This window comes from Mus caroli, unplaced genomic scaffold (genome assembly GCF_978045245.1).
Source record: "Mus caroli unplaced genomic scaffold, Mus_caroli_1 scaffold_3, whole genome shotgun sequence".
NCBI lineage: Eukaryota > Metazoa > Chordata > Mammalia > Rodentia > Muridae > Mus > Mus caroli.
The window spans coordinates 66,189,977-66,209,937 of NW_028227258.1; the positions used below are offsets into that span (position 1 = coordinate 66,189,977).

General features: G+C 50.1%; 1 protein-coding gene across 4 annotated transcripts; it reads left to right on the top strand.

Moving 5' to 3' along the window:
* The first annotated feature begins 11,188 nt into the window (after positions 1-11,188).
* Positions 11,189-19,859, top strand: Znf687 (zinc finger protein 687). Of its 4 annotated transcripts, none has more exons than XM_021158573.3 (10): positions 11,189-11,368; positions 12,754-12,849; positions 14,213-16,344; positions 16,469-16,647; positions 17,173-17,349; positions 17,454-17,616; positions 17,774-18,106; positions 18,199-18,311; positions 18,478-18,619; positions 18,725-19,859. In XM_021158573.3, exons 3-10 carry the CDS (start codon positions 14,230-14,232, stop codon positions 19,214-19,216), a joined length of 3,714 nt encoding a protein of 1,237 aa, XP_021014232.1. In that variant the 5' UTR covers positions 11,189-11,368; positions 12,754-12,849; positions 14,213-14,229; the 3' UTR covers positions 19,217-19,859. The 4 variants fall into 4 exon arrangements, with proteins under 4 accessions (XP_021014232.1, XP_021014236.1, XP_021014233.1 ...); XM_021158574.3 differs by lacking the exon at positions 11,189-11,368 and adding an exon at positions 11,409-11,579; XM_021158577.3 differs by lacking the exon at positions 12,754-12,849.
* Positions 19,860-19,961: the final 102 nt, after the last annotated feature.

The following is a 19,961-nucleotide window of genomic DNA, read 5'->3' on the forward strand; positions in this document are numbered from 1 at the left end:
TTCTCTCTTTCCCGTCTTTCTACAACAAAGCTCTAAAACCATAGACTGTCTCTGATCATAGAGGCCCCGACTAAGGACTCTCACCTGCGTGGAAACCACCCAGCGCCCCTCTTTCCCCGTGCTCTCTCTTCCCATATCTCCCATTCCACCCCAGGGACTCTATTCTGTTCTCAGCTCCTCCGTATCCAGCGTGGGATGCCAGAGACTGAGAACCTGGTACCAGGGCCTGCCCCTTGTCCACCACCTGCTGTGTGGAGTGAGTGGTTTAACACATCCAGATGCCCACCCGGGATTGCGTGGAAAGCGTCCAGCAGTCCTCCCGTGTCTGCCCACCCAGAGCACTGGAACTCTGGCAGGACTCAGGCTCTCTCCCTCCCTCCTCTTTCCCACACACCCACGGTCCGGCAGAGAAACACACCAAGAAACTTCTGGTGGTATGCTGAGCTTCTTGTCTTTTCCAAGGACTCAGGCTGATTGGATGCACGTGCTGAGACAAGAGCCATCCAGAGGCAAGGCACGTGGAGGACACAGGATGTTTGGAGGGTATAAATAGGACTCCATGGGGTGAAGGAGACAAGTGACAGCTTGGCTTGTTGGTACAGCTAGCTGTGCAACACTTTTGTAGGTCTCTTGTCTTGCTCTTCACTTCTGTGAGAGAGGCACAGCCTCTCCTGGTCTCTCCTGCTAACTCATGACAAGGCTGAAGCCTGGCTGTCTCTGCTAGGTCGTGTCACTGCTGTTGCTATCCTGACTGGACTGAACTGGACTGCTGGTGTATCTGTGAGGTGTTTGCAAATGGATTGAGCTGCCACTGCCTGCTGACCTGTGAACTCAACTGCTGACTTCCAAACAACACAGACAGGTGTTGTTGCAAAGAGCCTTTCTAGACAGGCCTGCGCCCCCTTCCCTGCCCCTGTATCATTTCTTTTCCATTACCTCTGGTGGGTGGTGGGTTACAAGAGAGGTTAAAGCATTTAAAAACCATCATTAAAAACAGGGTTTGAAAAAATTAAAGTTACAAAGGTCAGGCACAGGAGACCACATAAGTGTGACTCCAAAAAAATGTAACAGGTAGCCGGGCGTGGTGGCGCACGCCTTTAATCCCAGCACTCGGGAGGCAGAGGCAGGAGGATTTCTGAGTTCGAGGCCAGCCTGGTCTACAAAGTGAGCTCCAGGACAGCCAGGGCTATACAGAGAAACCCTGTCTCGAAAAAACCCAAAAAAAAAAAAAAACAAAAAAAAACAAACTGTAACAGGTAACCCAGGTGAAACACAGCTGATTGCCAGCTGCCTTCGATAGGATTTCCTTTAGGGGTGATGAAAATGTTTTAGGGGGCTGGAGAGATGGCTCAGCGGTTAAGAGCACTGACTGCTCTTCCAGAGGTCCTGAGTTCAAATCGCAGCAACTACATGGTGGCTCACAACCATGAGACCTGACACCCTCTTCTGGTGCGTCTGAAAACAGCTACAGTGTACTTATAATAATAAATAAATCTTAAAAAAATGTTTTAGAACTGGTAGGATGTAGTGTTTTTTTTTTTTAAAGATTTATTTATTTTATATGTATGTAAGTACACTGTAGCTGTCTTCAGACACTCCAGAGAGAGTCAGATCTCGTTACGGATGGTTGTGAGCCACCATGTGGTCGCTGGGATTTGAACTCCGGACCCTCGGAAGAGCAGTTGGGTGCTCTTACCCACTGAGCCATCTCTCCAGCCCAGGATGTAGTGTTTACACACAGTGTGAATATACTGAACATCACCCAATCATTTGCTTTATTATTTACTTATTTAAAGTGAGGTGTTTATTGTTTGAGTCTGACTTATATGTAGCCTAGGATGGCCTCGAACTTACTGCATAGTTAAGGGTCAACTTGAATTCCTGCTCCTCCTCCCTCTTCCCAAGTGCTGGAATTACCACCATGGTCTATTTATTTATTCATTTATTTATTTATTTAGGATCTCAGATAGACCCGGATGGCCTCAGATTTGCTATGTAGATCATGCTGCCTCTACTTCCTCAATGCTGGAATTGCAGGCATGTGCCACAGACCTGGCTCTTACAGTAAGGCACAGAGTGACAGAGTAGGGCATTCAACACCCTCTTCTGATATGCACACAGCTGCATACACTTGCACATCCACGATCACTTAGGCTACACATAACACACACACTTGCACATCCACGATCACTTATGCTACACATAACACACACACACACACACACACACACACACATAATGAATGACCAAAAAAATTCCCCTAAAATAGTTGGAAGGCAATGCACACAGGTTGAAAGAAGGCATCTGTAACTAGTACACTTTACAAAGGTCTTTTATTCAGAATACATTGTTAAAAACTGTTGCGGCCCGCCCGCGGTCCACAACACGAACGGTTCACTGAGAATGGCAGTTCAGGCTGAAAAGAGAGGAAACTAGTCGGGGCGGAAGAAACAATGGAGTCAAGACAACATTCTGATCAAGACTCAATTTAATATTTCCAGACACCCAGTTTATAAAGGAAGGGGGAGGGAACCCAATTTCCCGCCAAGTAACTCAGGGTCCAGTAGCAGGACGAACACGTGTGTGACTCCAGGCAGCAGAGGCAGGTTCCAGCAGTGGGCGTGGCAGGACGAATGAGCCGGTAGCTCCACCCTTGAGCAGGCAGGTTCCAGGCTGGGGGGAAGGGAGGCCACAAAAAACTGCTAGTGTGGAAGCACATCTGGTGAGCCAAAAACGTGAGGTATTCAAGGCCAATCTTTTCTATATATGAGAACCTGTCTGAAAACGAAACCCAAACCAAACCACCCATAACTAGTAAGAAAACAACAATAAAATAATGGGGGAAATGACTTGAAAAACACTTTGGAAAAGAAATTCAAACGGCCTACAGAAAGATCCAGGCGGTGGTATCACATGCCTTTCGTCCAGCACTCAGGAGGCGAGGCAGGTGGATCTCTGAGTTCAGGGCCAGCCTGGTCTACAGAGTAAGTTCTAGGACAGCCAGAGCTACACAGTAAGACCCTGCCTCTAATTAATTAATTAGTTAATTAAAATACAGGAAAAAGATCAATGAAAAGATGATTCACAAAACCTTAAAAATGTACATTTATTGATTTGTGTGGGTGTTTTAGTGACATATGTGGAGTCAGAAGATAACTTGTGGGAGGCAGTTCTCTCCCTAGGAAGTTCCATGGCTCAAACTGAGGCTCTTAGGCTTGGCAGCAAGCCTCTTTACTGCTGAACCATCTCTGGCCATTAACATAAGTTTTTAATCAAGAAAATGTAAATGGAATCACAATGAGATCTCCAAGATCTAAAGCTCGGAACCTGAGTGAAGATACCCAGTGCTGGGTGGACCCTGGAAGGCAAGGAGGACAACAGTGGAGGGAGTATATGGTGTGCTGAGGCTGAAGTGTATACCTGCTATGGCTCAGTTCTCTACCCAGAGAAAACCAATGTGTTTCTATCGCCTGGCAGTGGTGGCGGTGCACACCTTTAATCCCAGCACTTGGGAGGCATAGGCAGGCAGATTTCTGAGTTCGAGGCCAGCCTGGTCTACAAAGTGAATTCCAGGACAGCCAGGGCTACACAGAGAAACCCTGTCTCAAAAAACCAAAAAACCAAAAACCAAACCAAAGCAAACCAAAAAAGGTATCCAATGTTGCTTACTCATAAAATTAAAACATCTCACAGCAATAACAAATGACAAGGGCTGGTGAGATGGCTCAGTGGGTAAGAGCACCCGACTGCTCTTCCGAAGATCCAGAGTTCAAATCCCAGCAACCACATGGTGGCTCACAACCATCCGCAACGAGATCTGGCGCCCTCTTCTGGAATGTCTGAAGACAGCTATAGTGTACTTACATATAATAAATACATAAATCTTTAAAAAAAAACAAACAAACAAAAAAAAAAACAAATGACAAGTCCTTGTCAAGGAATTATTAGCTCTCACAAACAAAATGGCATAAGAGGGTATGATTCTTTATATAAAGCTCAAAATGGCAAACCAAACAGTGGTAACAGAATAGTGCTAATTACTGCCAGAGAGAACACACACTCACACACACATGCATGCAGGCGCGTGCACATGGGGGGAGGGCAGGCATACATGTCTACCTGTGGATTTCTAGTTCTTCTTCCTTGTCTTTGTGATGCTTGGTTTCAAACCCCAAGCAAGCACTCTACCACTGACTTTATGCCAACCCCAGTTTCTTCAACCACTGAGAGAGTGAAAGCAGGGAGAGAAGACACAGTGTCCTTACCACACTCCTGTGCTGGGCACGGATTTGTGAACTAGACCCAGTCTTCACTTTTTCCCCATCTTTTTTTTTTTTTTAAGGACAGGATCTTTTGTTTGTTTTGTTTTTGATACAACCTCTCTCTAAGTAGCCCTAGCTGAACTAGAACTTACTCTGCAGACCAGTCTGATCGTGAACTCACACAGCTCCACCTGTTTCTGTGTCATGAGAACCTGGCTGTCCCAGGACCTTTTAAAAATCCTCTTTCTGAGCCAGGTGGTAGAGGTGCATGCCACTGACCTCAGCTCTGGGAAGACAAGGCAGGTGGATTGCTGTGAGCTTGAGGCCAGCCTGATCTACAAAACAGTACAGCTAGGAGAGTATAGCCAGGGCTACATGGAGAAACCGTCTTGAAAAAGTCAAAACCAAACCAAACCACAACAAAAACAAATCATCTTTTTTTCTGCCATCTCAGTCTTCCCTCTGAAGGATAGTGTACTAACAACATACTTTATTAACATTCTCTTATTTTATTGGTGTTTGAGACAGGGCCTGATGTAGATAGATGGCCTCACATTTCCTGTGTAATTGAGCATGACTTTATCTTCTGCTCCTCTTCTCTACACCTTTGAAGACCTGGGTAAAACCCTTGAGCCACCATGCCAGCTTTTAGAGTGTTCTGAGGCGCAAACCCAGGGTTTCTTGAATGCTAGGCAAGCATTCTCCCTACCAAGTGAGCTACAATCCCAGTTTCAATTTTTTCATCTTAAAAAGTCCTTTTCTACCAGGTACAGTGGTGCATATCTGTCTATAATTTCTACATTTGGGAGGTAGAGACAGGAAGGATCAAGTCCAAGGCCAGTTTGGGCTTCATAGGGAAAGACCCTGCCTCAAACAAACAAACAAACAAGCAAACACACAAACACACACACCACCAAACTAGGCTCTGGAGAGATGACTCAGCAGTTAAGAGCACTGGCTGCTCTTCCAAAGGACCTGGGTTTTATTCCCATCACCTTGTGGCCCACAACCATCAGTAAGTCCAGTCCAAGGGGATGGGAGGCCTTCACCTGGCCTCCAGTGGCATATGTAGCACAGACATGCAGTACAAATCGATCATTCAGGCAAAACACCCATATATAAAAATATTAAAACAATTTCACGGGGCTGGTGAGATGGCTCAGTGGGTAAGAGCACCCGACTGCTCTTCCGAAGGTCCAGAGTTCAAATCCCAGCAACCACATGGTGGCTCACAACCACCTGTAATGAGATCTAATGCCCACTTCTGGTACGTCTGAAGACAGCTACAGTGTACTTACGTATAATAAATAAATAAATCTTAAAAAAAAAAGTTACACAAAACAAAATAAAAACATCTTTTTTGTTTGTTTTCTGGTGCTGGAGAGACAGCCCAGCAGTTGCATTGTTTACCACTTTCGCAGAAGACCTGAGTTTGGTTCCCAGCATCCATCTCACAACTGTCTGTAACTCTAGCTCTGTGGAATCCAACACTCTCTTCTGACCTAGGAGGGTACCTTTATACACAGTACACATAAACTTTTTTTTTTTAAAGATTTATTTATTTTTATTATATGTAAGTACACTGCAGCTGTCTCAGACACTCCAGAAGAGGGAGTCAGATCTCGTTACGGATGGTTGTGAGCCACCATGTGGTTGCTGGGATTTGAACCTTGGACCTTCAGAAGAGCAGTCGGGTGCTCTTACCCACTGAGCCATCTCACCAGCCCCATAAACAACTTTTTAAAGTTATATTTTGGGCTGAGGATATAGCTCAGTGGTAAAGTGCTTTTCTAATCTGTGAGGCTATGCTCACTTTCCAGCAATGCAAACAATCCCATCTCCTCCAAAGCTGCTTCCTCATTGCTCTCTTATTGGTACCCACTCTCTCCTTTAACTAGTCAATGTTCTGATTTGCTTTCTTCCTCCTCCATTCTTTTTCTCTTTTTTTTTTAAAGATTTTATTTATTTATTATATGTAAGTACACTGTAGCTGTCTTCAGACACTCCAGAAGAGGGCGCCAGATCTCGTTACGGATGGTTGTGAGCCACCATGTAGTTGCTGGGATTTGAACTCAGGACCTTCAGAAGAGCAGTCGGGTGCTCTTACCCAGTGAGCCATCTCGCCAGCCCCCTCCTCCATTCTTAAAAAAGTGTGTGTGTGTGTGTGTGTGTGTGTGTGTGTGTGTGTGTGTGTGTGTAAGCACCCATGTGTCCCACAGAGCAGTGTGGTCAGAGAACTCTCGGTTGATTATCTCCTGCCACCTTGTGGGATTGTGGGATCCATCAGAGACAGGGTCTGATTATGTAGCCCTGGCTGACAGTCCTGGGTCTCACTCCATCCATCAGTCTGGCTCTGCCTCACAAATGCTAGGTGAAAGGATACCATACCTGGCATCTCCTCCAATCTTACGAACTCATTCTATAAAAGCTTTGTCCCATCAATGCACCATGTGTTCTCGTCAAGACTCCTGATGAGCTCTGTTTTCTTTACCCCACAAGGTCACGTCTCCCATTACGAATGTGGGTGGGACCTGTCAGCGCATCATTCTCCTTCCCTCCTAGGAACAGGAAATTTGGTTGTGAGGTTTCAGAATTCCGCCTCGCTCCTAGAATTCTCTTCTTGCCACCGTGAACACTTGGACTTGCCCTGGATGATGCCCAGACTTTTCCCTCCTCCAATCTTCGCACACACCCAAGATCCTCTTCATAACTGCCTTCATCTTTGGGGACAAGGTGTTTCTGGAACTCACTTCTGATCCTGATGCAGCCTATTCCATGTACTGGGAATATAGGGATCTATAACTTTTCTCTGCTCTCATTTCTTCTTGTGGTGTAGGAGAATTGGAGCTCGAGAATTAGACCTGTTTAGGAAGGCTTCGTCACTGAGCTATGGCCCCAGATCAATCTGTCTCTGGGAAGACTCTTTTTTTTTTTTTTTTTTTGGTTTTTTGAGACAGGGTTTCTCTGTGTAGCCCTGGCTGTCCTGGAACTCACTTTGTAGACCAGGCTGGCCTCGAACTCAGAAATCCGCCTGCCTCTGCCTCCCGAGTGCTGGGATTAAAGGCGTGCACCACCAAGCCCGGTGGAAGACTCTTTTAAAAATTTATTATTTTTGAGGTTTTGTGTGTGTGTTGTAAGAGAAGGGCAGAAGAGAGTGCTGGAACACTTGGAAAACTGGAGTTATAGTCAGTTGTAAACTGCCATGTAGGTGCTGGGAATCAAACCGGGGTCCTCTACAAAGCAGCAAGTGACCTTAACAACAGATCCATCTTTCCAGCTGTTTTTCTTAAACTTAGAGACCGCCTCTCGCTGGATAGCCCGGGTTGGACTAAAACTTGTGGTCTTTTGGCCTCAGCCTTCCAGTGCTAGGTTTACAGGCACATGCCACCACATCCATCTTTCCTTCTTCTCCTTTTATTTATCTACTTACTTACTTATTTTTGTGTAGCTCTGGCTGTCTTGGAAACCAGCTGCCTGTCGTCTCCTGAGTGCACCACCGCATCCGGTAGGCAGGAAAGGCCTTTTGAACAGCCTTCAGCTCACCCGTGAGCTGGCTTCCCCTCCTATCTGCTAACCCCTGTTCCACACTTCCAGCTAAGAACCCTCTGTACCTCCTTCCTGAATGTTCTTGACCCAGATAGCTGAGAAATCAGTCAGCTCTTCAGGGACCACCTAATAGCAATCTTATCAGAAAAGCCTTATTCACCCATCCTATGTACAGCTACAACCCTCACACACTTCTTGTTGTACTTCCCTGCTTTGAAATTTAGTTTTTGAATTTAAAAATGTCCCTGGTTTTGAAAAATTTCCCAGCCAAAAATAGTGCTTAACTCACAGATGGTGCTTATTAAATATTACCTGAATTAAAATATTTTTCCTCATACTCCCCTCATTTGGTCAGGGTGTCTCACTTGCATAGGCTGGTCTGTGTGGTGGTTTGAATGAATTGTCCCCCACAGCCTTAGGTACTTGAATTCAACTGATGGAGATATTTAGGAGTCTCAGGAAGTGTGTTCTTGCTAGATGATGTATGTCACCAGGGTAGGCTTTGAGGTTTAAAGACTCACACCTTTCCCAGTTTCCTCTCTGATTTTGCTTTCAGTTCAAGATGTGAGCTCTCTGGGCTGGCCAGATGGCTCAGTGGTTAAAAGCACTGACTACTCTTCTGAAGGTCCTGAGTTCAAATCCCAGAAACCACATGGTGGCTCACAACCACCCATAATGAGATCTGATGCCCTCTTCAGGTGTGTCAGAAGACAGCTACAGTGTACCCATGTATAATAATAAATCTTTGGGCCGCATGAGCAGGGACTGAGCAAGCAGAGTTGACCGGAGCGAGCAGAAGTCCTAAAATTCAATTCCCAACAACCACATGAAGGCTCACAACCATCTATACAGCTATAGTGTACCCATATACATAAAATAAATCAATCAATCTTAAAAAAAATGTAGAAGTCTGCCACCCACTGGAACTGTAAGCCCAAGGTAAACCCTCTCTAAGTTGTCACGGTCATGGTGTTTTTAACACAGCAATAGAAAAGTAACTAGTACATTTTTGAACTTGCTATGTACCTGAGACTGGTCTTGAACTCTTGCTCCTTCTGCCTCCACCTCCCAGGTGTTAGGATTACAAGATTTCTTCCACTACATCTAGTTTGAAAAATATTTCTTAAATGACTAGTACATCTAATTGAAGAACAAATTTCTATACAGAATTCTCTTGGCAAGGGAATCTGTAATTCACCACTTACTCTTTTGAATTCTCAAAATTTTAACTTCACTGCTTCTGACTTTGTGTAAATCAGTTAATCTAGCCTGCCTGTGCTTGTTTCCTTCTCTATAAAATGACCACACTAATACTTTCCTCTAGAGTTGTAAGGATTAATGAGTCAACATAAAGTTCTAATCGCAATACATGTATAGAATAGTAATTATTAAACCTATAGAAAGACCCAGAGGAGAATATGGGAATGGAATACATTCAGTAGGGTTTTTTCTCCCTTGTTGTACTCAAGAGTTTTATGTACTCCGGGTGGAAATCAGACTCCCTATGGAGCCAAAAGTAGCTTTGAACTTGGTACTCCTGCTGCCACCTTCTAAGTGCTGAGATTATGAGCATAAGACCCTGGCCCAAGTTTCTAAAATATAATCTACCAACGGAGCCACAGCCTCAGCTCTCCAGTAAAGAACTCTCGTTATTCAGAAAGAGTTCTGTGAGCTGCAGCACCTCAGAGAAATATGGCAGATGAGGCGAAGGTAGGGGCTGCATTTATCCCGTTTGCTATCGCTTTATAAATAGCACTCTGCCTTCTAAGCTTTTCATGCTCACAAAAATAATCTTGGCAGGTGGATATTATAGTTACCATTTTATTCATGAGACAATAGGTTTAGGGAGGTTAAACGATTTGTCTGATGTCAACATGTGGAATGTGGTGGTTCCAAGATTCCTCCTATACATAAGCCCGAACTTTTTGGATCCAATGCTATGGGGGTCCAAGGGCAGGTAACAGAGCCTTCTTTTAAAAGCTTTACCCAAACCTGGGCCTGATGGCGCAACAGTGTAGCCCTAGTTACTAGGCAGGCAGGACAACTTAGTGGAAACCCTGTCCCAAAAAGTGATAGGGTATAGAGTAGCTTCAGTGTTACGAGTGCACCTGCCAAGTGTGTGCGACTCCCAATGTCCAATAATCAGTATCGCCAAAACAAAAAGACTCGCCAAGCTGCTATGTCGGTGGGCTGCTTGCTTGGGCTGGGTGAAGCACTAGGTTCCACTCCGAACACTGCAAAAAGAGAAAATAAAACAGAAATTTAAAAACCCTTGTCATTTGAAACGGCTGCGGTCGCGGTGGGCGGCGGCGGTGGCGCGCGGCCAGGGTAGAGTGCGCGCCAGGTGGCACACTGGGTCTGCAGATGGATCCAGCAAAAACCTGAGCCAGCGCAGGTGGGCGAGTGTCAAGGCAATTCGTCTCCCTGGCGACTCCGCCCCTTTTCCCGCCTCCAAGGGGGTGGGACAGCAAAGCGCGGGAAAGCTCAACGGGAACAGTAATGCCAGCTCCCGTCAGGGGCGGGGGAAAAGGAGCTCTCTTAAATGGGAAATAGATCTGGGCTCCCTCCTTCTCTCGCGTAAGAAGCCTATCAGCATACTACCTTAAGCTCTCCTTGGTTGTTGCCCAGGCCACGCCAGCACTTCCCAACGTCACCTCCCCCACTTCCGGTCGCAGCGTGTCCCAGGTCTCAGGTCTCGGTGGTTCCGGTTTCTTTTACACTCGGAATCCCAAAGTCTGTCCGGCTCTCCCGCAGAGGGAGGGGCTGTGCGTCGTGCGTACGGCCAGAAGCAGGCGGACGCCAGAACCGCATCCATCCGGATTATAAAGCAGTTTAGACTGCGGGGAACCCCAGGCAATGGTCACCCCGATGACGTAATGTTTGGGGGTGGCACCCCATTTTGTGATCCCCAGCACCGCATCCGTTCGAGCGCGGCTTAGCCTGAGGAAACGGCACAAACACTTAAAACACCCAGGTTCCACACGGAGCCGACGAGGTTCCCCTAGACGCGCCGCCATACAGCTAGAGCTCCTAAGTTTGCAGACGTGAGGCACAGTGTCCAGCTTCGAGCGACCAATGGAGAGAGGATGGCCACGCTTCTGAGCTAGCTAGTCACCCCTCGCAACCCAAAGCGGAGACTAAGGCTGGCTTCTTCCTAAGCGACAGCGGCGACGGCCAATGGCTTTCGGGCTGCTCAGACAGGGCAGGTGGACTCCGAAGCAGCCAATGGGGAGAGGCTTCTCCACAGGGCCCAGGCCCTTTGTCCAATAGCGATGAGAAGACTATGAGGGAACAGTTCCGAGCGGGGTATGGAGGGCCAATCCCGTACGGGACTGGGTGGGGTTCACAGTTGAATGACAGGTCCACTAGCCAATGGCGAGTATGAAAGCGGGCAGCCCGGACTAGGGACACGGAGGGAGCTGAGGGAGAGGGGAGGCCGAAGCGGAGAGAAGCAGGAAGTAGCGGCGGCCGCGGGGAGGGCGGCGGCGGTGGCAGCGGCGGTGGCGGCTGGAACCGGGAGGAGGCCGTAAGGGTCTCAGCCCGCACCAGGATCGGAACAAGTAAGCACGCTCGCGGCAAATACCCGCCCCTGGCTCCGCCCCCCGGGGGGGCGGGTAAATACCCCTGCCCCTCCCCCACTTGGTCAACTATACCCCCTTCTCCGTGCCGCCGCCCCCTGGGGCGGCTGCTGGCCTGGCCGGGTCGCCGCCTTCTTCTTCGAGGACCACCGGTGGGAACTCAAGTTTGCTGGAAGCACGGCCCCCTAGCCTGGTAACGTGGGAGGGGGTTCCTGGACCCCTAAGTCCTGGCGCTCTTAGACTGAGAGGCAGTCAGAGTGCGGCCGGGGGACTCGAGGCTGCGGGATGTCGCGACCTAAAATGGTGTCCGTGCCGGGCGGTGGGGGCGGGGGAATTGGGCCCAGCAGGAGAGGAGCCTGCATCCCGACCGGGTGCTGGTCAGCGTCCGGGCCCAGGCAGGACTCAGGCTAGCGCCTCGATCCTGGTGCGCGCCTAGCAATCACTCGGGTCTGGGGAGAGCTTCTGGGGGTCGGAGCCGGGGCAAGCTGCCGGGCGCGCAGAGATGAAGGGGACCAGGTTCGAGTCCGGACTGACCTGGCTGCAGAGCTTAGAATCACGTAGGGACCGCCCCCTCTTGTGTCTCCACTCCCCTCGCGCCACTCCCCACTGCCGGGGAGTCCTGGCCCCCGAAGTGCAGCGCCGCAGATCCTAAGGGCCTGGCCTCGCCGAGGCCCTCCCTTGAGTTCTTAGCCGGTGAAAGTGAAAGAAGCACCACTCGCCTCAGTTTACCCTTCAGTTTTTTAATGTACTTCTTGTCCCCTACCGGAAACCCCGGACTTACTTTCCGCGCCAGTCCCTGGCAGATGGCAGGGACTTAAATGCCGCCCGCTACCCAGCTTGGCCGCAACCTAATCGCCCCCGGCCGTGCTCTGGCCCCTTCCTTTTGCTCTGCGCTGTAGGCCTTGGGCAAAGGGCAATGGAGCCCCCACCCGACCGGTGTCTGTTCACCCTCTTCTTGTTAAGCCCCCTTTGCTTTTGGAGAACAGAGGGGGAAAATAGGTAGGGAGATGGCAGCTCCACAGGCCTGGCGGCTGAGTGGAGGATCTTCATTGGCCTTAAGCCTCTGTGTTTGGCCCACTGTCTGCTCCAGGTGGCTATCGGATGACCTCCAAGTCACTCGCACGCCAGAGGGAGGTGGTTGGGAGAGGTAGGTTCGCAGGTGTTTTCTTAGTCCCCATTGGTTTGTACTCCACCGACCCACCCTGCTGGGAGCTTGAGTGGGAAGGTAGCCCAGGCTTCCCGACCCAGGAGAACTGAGGGACCTAGAGATTCATCTGGGTTAAAACTAAGGGCTTTGTTCAAACCCAGAATGTGCAGAATTAAATATAGGGGTAATGTACAAGGAGGACTACCCTTTCTTCCTCTAGTTGGTACCCTTGTCCCCCACCCCCACCTTGGTCCGGGCAATGCCAGCCGCCACCTGCTGGGACTATCTCCAGTTACAGTCTGAAGGCTGGAAAGAGGTGAGAGAATTGGCCCTGGGAAATGGCTTGCATCCTGGGCAGGGAATGTATAAAGGGGAGCGAATTTGTCCCTTTGTTGAGTCTTCCTAGATACAGAATTACTTATGGTTAAGAACAGATAGAGGATAGAGTTTGGGTCTCCTACAGTCTCTAAGCTGGCCTTGTTGTTGCTTTAGTGACACATAAGTCTTTTGGGAATACCCCCTCCTTCAATCCTCCCTGGGCCAGATTAAGGTTGGGGGAGACTTCTAGGCTACTGTTACCCAAGAAGGTGGAGTTTGAGTTGGAGGGTAGACTGTGTGAGGAGCTTAGAGCAGAAATGTCAGTGGAAAGGAGGAGCTTTCTCCTAGTGTGGAAGCTATGCTGGACCAGCTTGTGCCCTGGAGTCTTAACCCTGAGAGAGCAAGGTGGAGGAAGGAGGAGGGAGGGCACTCTGGGGAAGGTGAGCAAGCCGCAGGTGTTTGTGACAGGAGAGGACTCAGCCAGGGCCCTTGTGACTATGCCCCCCTCCACCTCTTTCTGTGTCTTATTCTTTCTACCTTGAATCTGTTTCTCCGTGCTCACCCTGCTAGGGCTTTGGGTGCCAGGAGGAGCTCCAGATCTTTCACATATGGCTTTAGCTGACCTCTGACTCTTAGCTCTGGCCCTAGCCCTAGGTGGCCCTAGGTGGCCTCCTTCCCAGTGCAGCCCGCTCCTGCTTGACTTCATGTCCTAATTTGGCCCAGCTGCATTAGTAAATTGTATTCTGTGTTTGACACTCACACATATAATTTTATGTTTGTGGAAGAACTTTGATAAATGGGTTACTTGTCCACTCTTTGAACAGCGAAAGTAAGGCAATGAAGTAACTTGCTTGAAGGACAGTGATAAAGCTAAAGGCAGAGCAAGTTAAGTTTTAGCTGCTCCTGTGTGTAAATGGCCTTTCAGATCTCTGTGGACCCCCAATTCATATTTCATGAATAATACTGATCCCATACTGACGCAAGCCCTGAAACTCAGAGCAGTATGGCTGCCATCCTCCTTGATATTCTGTTGGTTAATTGGTTCTGTGTGAGGCACAGGAACAGTTTATCTGGTTTCAACGGAGATGATCTCTGAGAACCTTCAGCTTCTCTTTTCTTTGTATTTCTAAGAATCTCTTTCTAGTTTTCTCTGGCAGTACCTAGTGTTTTCCCACTAACCTGATTTTAGGGTTTGGCACACTGAATACTTCAAGCAGCTCTCTAGGATTCACAATATGGTGGAGATGTACCAAGTCGGAGGGATAAATACAGAGGGATAAATACAGAGTACTGAGAAGGGGGGGGTTCAGGGTCTAGATATGGGGATCCCAATTTCTCTTTACTCTTACTGTTTTCATTAGGTCTGGGACCTGTCACTATGGGGGACATGAAGACCCCTGATTTTGATGACCTCCTTGCTGCTTTTGACATCCCTGACATTGATGCAAATGAAGCCATTCACTCTGGGCCAGAAGAAAATGAGGGACCAGGAGGCCAAGGGAAGCCAGAACCCAGTGTAGGAGGAGATTCTAAAGACAGAGAAGCAGCAGCAGCTGCTGAGAATGACCCTGAGAGTCCAGCTGAGGCCTCTGATCATGGCCTTCCACAACCACCGGATACTTCTACAGTCAGCGTCATTGTCAAGAACACAGTGTGTCCAGAGCAGTCTGAGAGCCTAACTGGGGATTCAGGAGAGGAAGAGACCAAGGCTGGGGGTATAACTAAGGAAGGACCTGTGGGGTCTTGTCTGATGCAGAATGGGTTTGGGGGTCCTGAACCATCTCTCTCAGAAACCCCCCATTCTTCAGCACCTGCCAGTGGGAATGCCTGGAAAGACAAAGCTGTGGAAGGCAAAACATGCTTGGACCTCTTTGCTCATTTTGGGTCTGAACCAGGAGACCACCCAGATCCCCTACCTCCGGAACCTTCCCAACCTCGGGGTGGTGACATGGCCCCACCTCCTTTCTCCACTCCTTTTGAACTGGCCTCAGAAAATGGCTCAACCCTGCTTCCTCCTGTTTCACTCTTGCCTCAAGGGGCCTTGAAACAGGAAAGCTGCAGCCCTCACCATTCCCAGAGCCTAACCCAGAGAGGCCCAGGAGCCAGCCCAGAGACAGCAGGCATCCCTGCCAGTGTCTCTCCCCCGCAGGTGGCTGGGGTGTCCTTCAAGCAGTCTCCAGGACACCAGAGCCCTCCTGCTTCCCCTGTCAAAGCACCCAGCTGTAAACCCCTGAAGGAAGAAGATGAGGGAACAGTGGACAAGTCTCCCCCAAGAAGTCCCCAGAGTCCCTCTAGTGGAGCTGAGGCTGCAGATGAGGACAGCAATGATTCCCCTACCTCCTCCAGCTCTTCTAGGCCCCTCAAGGTGCGGATCAAGACTATTAAAACATCCTGTGGGAATATCACAAGAACTGTAACCCGGGTCCCCTCAGAACCTGATCCTCCTGCCCCTTTGGCCGAGGGGGCCTTCCTGGCCGAGGCTAGCTTCCTGAAACTGTCCCCTGTAACTCCAACCCCTGAGGGTCCAAAGGTGGTGAGTGTCCAATTGGGTGATGGCACAAGGCTGAAAGGTACAGTGCTGCCTGTGGCCACCATCCAGAATGCCAGCACTGCCATGCTCATGGCAGCCAGTGTGGCCCGCAAAGCTGTGGTTCTACCAGGGGGGAATGCCACCAGCCCCAAGACTATGACAAAGAGTGTGTTAGGTCTGGTGCCCCAAACTCTGCCCAAGGCTGAGGTACGGACAGGGTTTAGCCTTGGGGGGCAGAAGGTAAATGGTGCCTCAGTGGTGATGGTACAGCCTTCTAAGTCTGCTACTGGGCCAGGCACAGCAGGTGGCTCGGTGATCTCCCGAACCCAGTCCAGTCTGGTAGAGGCCTTCAACAAGATCCTCAACAGCAAGAACCTGCTGCCTGCTTATAGACCAAACCTGAGTCCGCCAGCTGAGGCTGGTCTGGCCCTGCCTCCAACAGGCTACCGCTGCCTTGAGTGTGGAGATGCCTTCTCACTGGAGAAGAGCCTGGCACGGCACTATGATCGAAGGAGCATGCGTATAGAGGTCACCTGTAACCACTGTGCCCGTCGCCTGGTTTTCTTCAACAAGTGTAGCCTGCTTCTGCATGCCCGTGAGCACAAGGACAAGGGGCTTGTCATGCAGTGCTCACATTTGGTCATGAGGCCTGTAGCCCTTGACCAGATGGTAGGGCAGCCAGACATCACACCCTTGCTGCCTGTGGCTGTCCCACCTGTTCCTGGACCTTTGGCCTTGCCTGTTTTGGGCAAGGGGGAGGGGGCTGTCACTTCCTCTACCATCACTACAGTTGCCACTGAAGCTCCTGTGCTGCCACTCCCGACAGAGCCTCCTGCTCCCCCTACTGCCTCTGTTTACACGTGCTTTCGCTGTCTGGAGTGCAAAGAGCAGTGCCGGGACAAGGCTGGCATGGCAGCCCATTTCCAGCAGCTGGGCCCTCCTGCACTCGGGTCTACCAGCAATGTGAGTTGTTTCTCATTTTCCTTCTCTGGGGGGAAGGGACAGCCAGATTCTATGGAGGTGAAAATTCAAAGTAATAGGGTACAGGGCACCCCTCATTAATTGACCTTGTTTAACCTCTTGACAGGTGTGTCCGTCCTGCCCCATGATGCTCCCCAATCGCTGCAGCTTCAGTGCCCACCAGCGCACACATAAGAATCGACCCCCCCATGTGTGTCCCGAGTGTGGGGGTAACTTCCTACAAGCTAATTTTCAGACCCATCTTCGAGAGGCCTGTCTGCATTTCTCTCGCCGTGTAGGATACAGGTGCCTCATGCTCAACTCCTCATTAGAGCTTTAGGATCTGTTTGTTAGCAGTAATTTTTTTTAAAGATTTATTTATTTATTTAATGTGAGTACACTGTAGTTGTCTTTAGACACACCAGAAGAAGGCATCAGATCTCATTACAGATGGTTGTGAGCCACCATGTGATTGCTGGGGACCTCCAGAAGAGCAGTCGGTGCTCTTGACCACTAAGCCATCTTTCCAGCCCAGCAGTAATCTTTTTAGATGGCTTCTCAAAGAGAACCATCATTTTTTCCTATTGTGTTGACATACCCTATCCCTCCTGCTATCAAGTATGCATTATGGGAACAGTGGAGAGCAGGGTCCCAGGTGGAATCCCAGCTCTGCCTTCTCAGACCTCTCTTGGGGACTGAGCCTCCTTCCTTCCTCTGTCTTGCTCATGCTCCTTTGTTGATTTTCTTTTGACATTTTCCTTGTCTTCAAGAACAAGAGTGGTGCTTGAGATGCCCCTACCTCACTGTCGAATCTCCTATTTCCTCTCCAAGGTGCCCTAGCTGTGCAGTGGTGTTTGGGGGTGTGAACTCCATCAAGTCCCACATCCAGGCATCACACTGCGAAGTTTTCCACAAGTGCCCCATCTGCCCCATGGCCTTCAAGTCTGCACCCAGCGCCCATGCCCACCTCTACTCCCAGCATCCAAGCTTCCTCACCCAGCAAGCCAAGTGAGACCTGGGGAGGGAGCCTGGTGGTGAGGTAGATTGGTGAAGAGGTGGAGGGTGGTGGACTGCTATCACCCATGTTTATACTGACCCTTCTGCCCCCACAGGCTGATCTATAAGTGTGCCATGTGTGATACGGTCTTCACTCACAAACCCCTCCTCTCCTCACACTTCGACCAGCACTTACTGCCCCAGCGTGTCAGTGTCTTTAAGTGCCCGTCTTGTCCTCTGCTTTTTGCCCAAAAAAGAACCATGCTGGAGCATCTCAAGGTACAGGAGGAACAAAGGCTAGGGAATGGCTACTGGCTAGCTGTGCTGACCTAACCTGGGTCAGAGAACCCTCTGGCAGTGGGGAGCAGGGGTGAAGTGAGGACTTTGGCAAAGCCAGGCTCTCCTCCACCTAGCCATCTTCCCTGTCTTCTTATAGAACACTCACCAGTCTGGACGTGTCGGGGAAGAGGCAATTGGGAAAGGGGCTGGAGGTGCCCTTTTGACCCCCAAGACTGAGCCTGAGGAGCTGGCTGTGTCTCAGGCAGAGGCAGCCCCTGCTACTGAGGAATCTTCCTCATCTTCTGAAGAGGAGCTGCCCAGCTCCCCTGAGCCTCCCCGACCAACCAAAAGAGCCCGACGAGGAGAACTGGGAAACAAAGGCATCAAAGGTGGGGGTGGGGGGCCTGGGGGCTGGACTTGTGGCCTTTGTCACTCTTGGTGTCCTGAGCGTGACGAGTATGTGACTCACATGAAGAAGGAGCATGGTAAGGTGAGCTGGGTTTTACTTTGGGAAAGGTGGGACTGGAGAGTAGCCTTGGGGTTGACCTGAGTGACTGAAAGTTTCCACCCTTTGCTTTCTAGTCAGTGAAAAAGTTCCCCTGTCGCCTGTGTGAGCGCTCCTTTTGCTCTGCCCCAAGCCTGAGGCGCCATGTCAGGGTCAACCATGAGGGAATCAAGCGAGTTTACCCATGCAGGTAACCCTTACTCATTCCCTCGCAGAGTACCTGGCCACCTGTCTCTTTGAGGGATCTGAAGCTTGAGGCCACCTTCTGCTGTGGTAGCCTTCCTTCTCTCAAGAGCTATGGGTCTTGGTCTTTGCATGTGCCTCTGGTGCCATCTTGCCCACTTTACCTCTGCTAGGTATTGTACAGAGGGAAAGCGCACCTTCAGTAGTCGCCTGATCCTGGAGAAGCATGTCCAGGTCCGGCATGGCTTGCCTCTTGGGACGCAGTCTTCTGGCCGAGGAGGCTCCCTGGCTCGAGGCTCTGGTGGCAGAGCCCAGGTAAGAAAAGGCCTTCCTTATGTCATGGGATTGAGAAACTAGTGAGACCTTGGTCTCAGGAAACCAGGGTGATGGTGAGGCCCGGTGTCTTCCACTTTTCTCCAGGGGCCAGGACGGAAACGCCGCCAGTCTTCTGACTCATGCAGTGAGGAGCCTGACAGTACAACACCACCAGCCAAGTCCCTGAGGGGTGGCCCTGGGTCAGGAGGCCACGGTCCTCTGCGCTATAGAAGCAGTGGCTCAGCAGAACAGAGCCTTGTGGGGTTGAGGGTGGATGGTGGCACTCAGCAGTGCCTTGACTGTGGCTTGTGCTTTGCTTCCCCTGGCTCCCTGAGCCGCCACAGGTTCATTAGCCACAAGAAGAGAAGGGCTGGGGGTAAAGCCAGTGTCCTGGGGCTGGGGGATGGGGAAGAAGAAGCTCCTCCTTTACGCTCTGACCCAGAGGGTGGAGACTCACCTTTGCCTGCTCCTGGAGGCCCTCTGACTTGTAAGGTCTGTGGCAAGAGCTGTGATAGCCCTCTAAACCTCAAGACCCATTTCCGCACGCATGGCATGGCATTCATCAGGGCCCGGCAGGGAGGCAGTGGGGACAACTAGGTCCCTGGCCTCAGACTGACCAGGCCTCTTCCCTGGGACTTGGGTTTCACTGCTGCTGTCACCTCCCTGGGCTGGGAGTTTAACATTTACTTCTTTCTCTATCCCTGAGGGACAGGCTTTTGAGGATTCTAGTGACTTGCACCTCCTTCCCTCTAGGGTTTGGCCCCTAGGTTCTACTTAAGTGGGCCTTCTTTTTCCTTTCTGAATCCAACACTAATGCTCCTGCTGCAGACTCCCAGTAACTGTGGGGGGAGGGGGGAGGGGACCTTGGCAAGCCTGCTAGACAGGCATAGGGATGGACTGAAGGATGTACAGGGTCTAGCTTCTACCCCTCTACTAGAGTTCTTCAGGCACAGACCAGTATTTCTTCTTCTGGGCTGGGTTCTGCCCTAGTATCCCTTCCTCCAACACTCATTGGCACTAACACCCCCCACCCCAATCCCTGCAGTGCCTTCCATTTGTCTTTTCCCCCAGAAATTTAGGGGTGGGGGGGTTGGTGGGGATGAGTCCTGTCAAGTAGGTTCCAGGGAGAAGAGAGGACAGGCTCTCAGGAATCCTTTATTCTTGTAGTAGTAATACTAACAGTGGGAGAAACAGGAGGGAGAAAACCAGACCATTAAAACTGCTTGTGGTTTAATCCCCATTCAGGCTTTTCTTTTTATGTGAGTTGGATAATGTGTACTCATAGGGAGGGGGCGAGTCAGAACTGGGGAAGCCCTTCTCAGGGAAGAGGCAGTATTGACAA

Coding starts and splice junctions, on each gene's coding strand:
- Znf687 (XM_021158573.3), top strand. CDS start 14,230: ATGGGGGACATGAAGACCCCTGATTTTGATGACCTCCTTGCTGCTTTT. Junction 16,345..16,468: donor CACTCGGGTCTACCAGCAAT/GTGAGTTGTTTC, acceptor ACCTCTTGACAG/GTGTGTCCGTCCTGCCCCAT. Junction 18,620..18,724: donor GCTCTGGTGGCAGAGCCCAG/GTAAGAAAAGGC, acceptor ACTTTTCTCCAG/GGGCCAGGACGGAAACGCCG.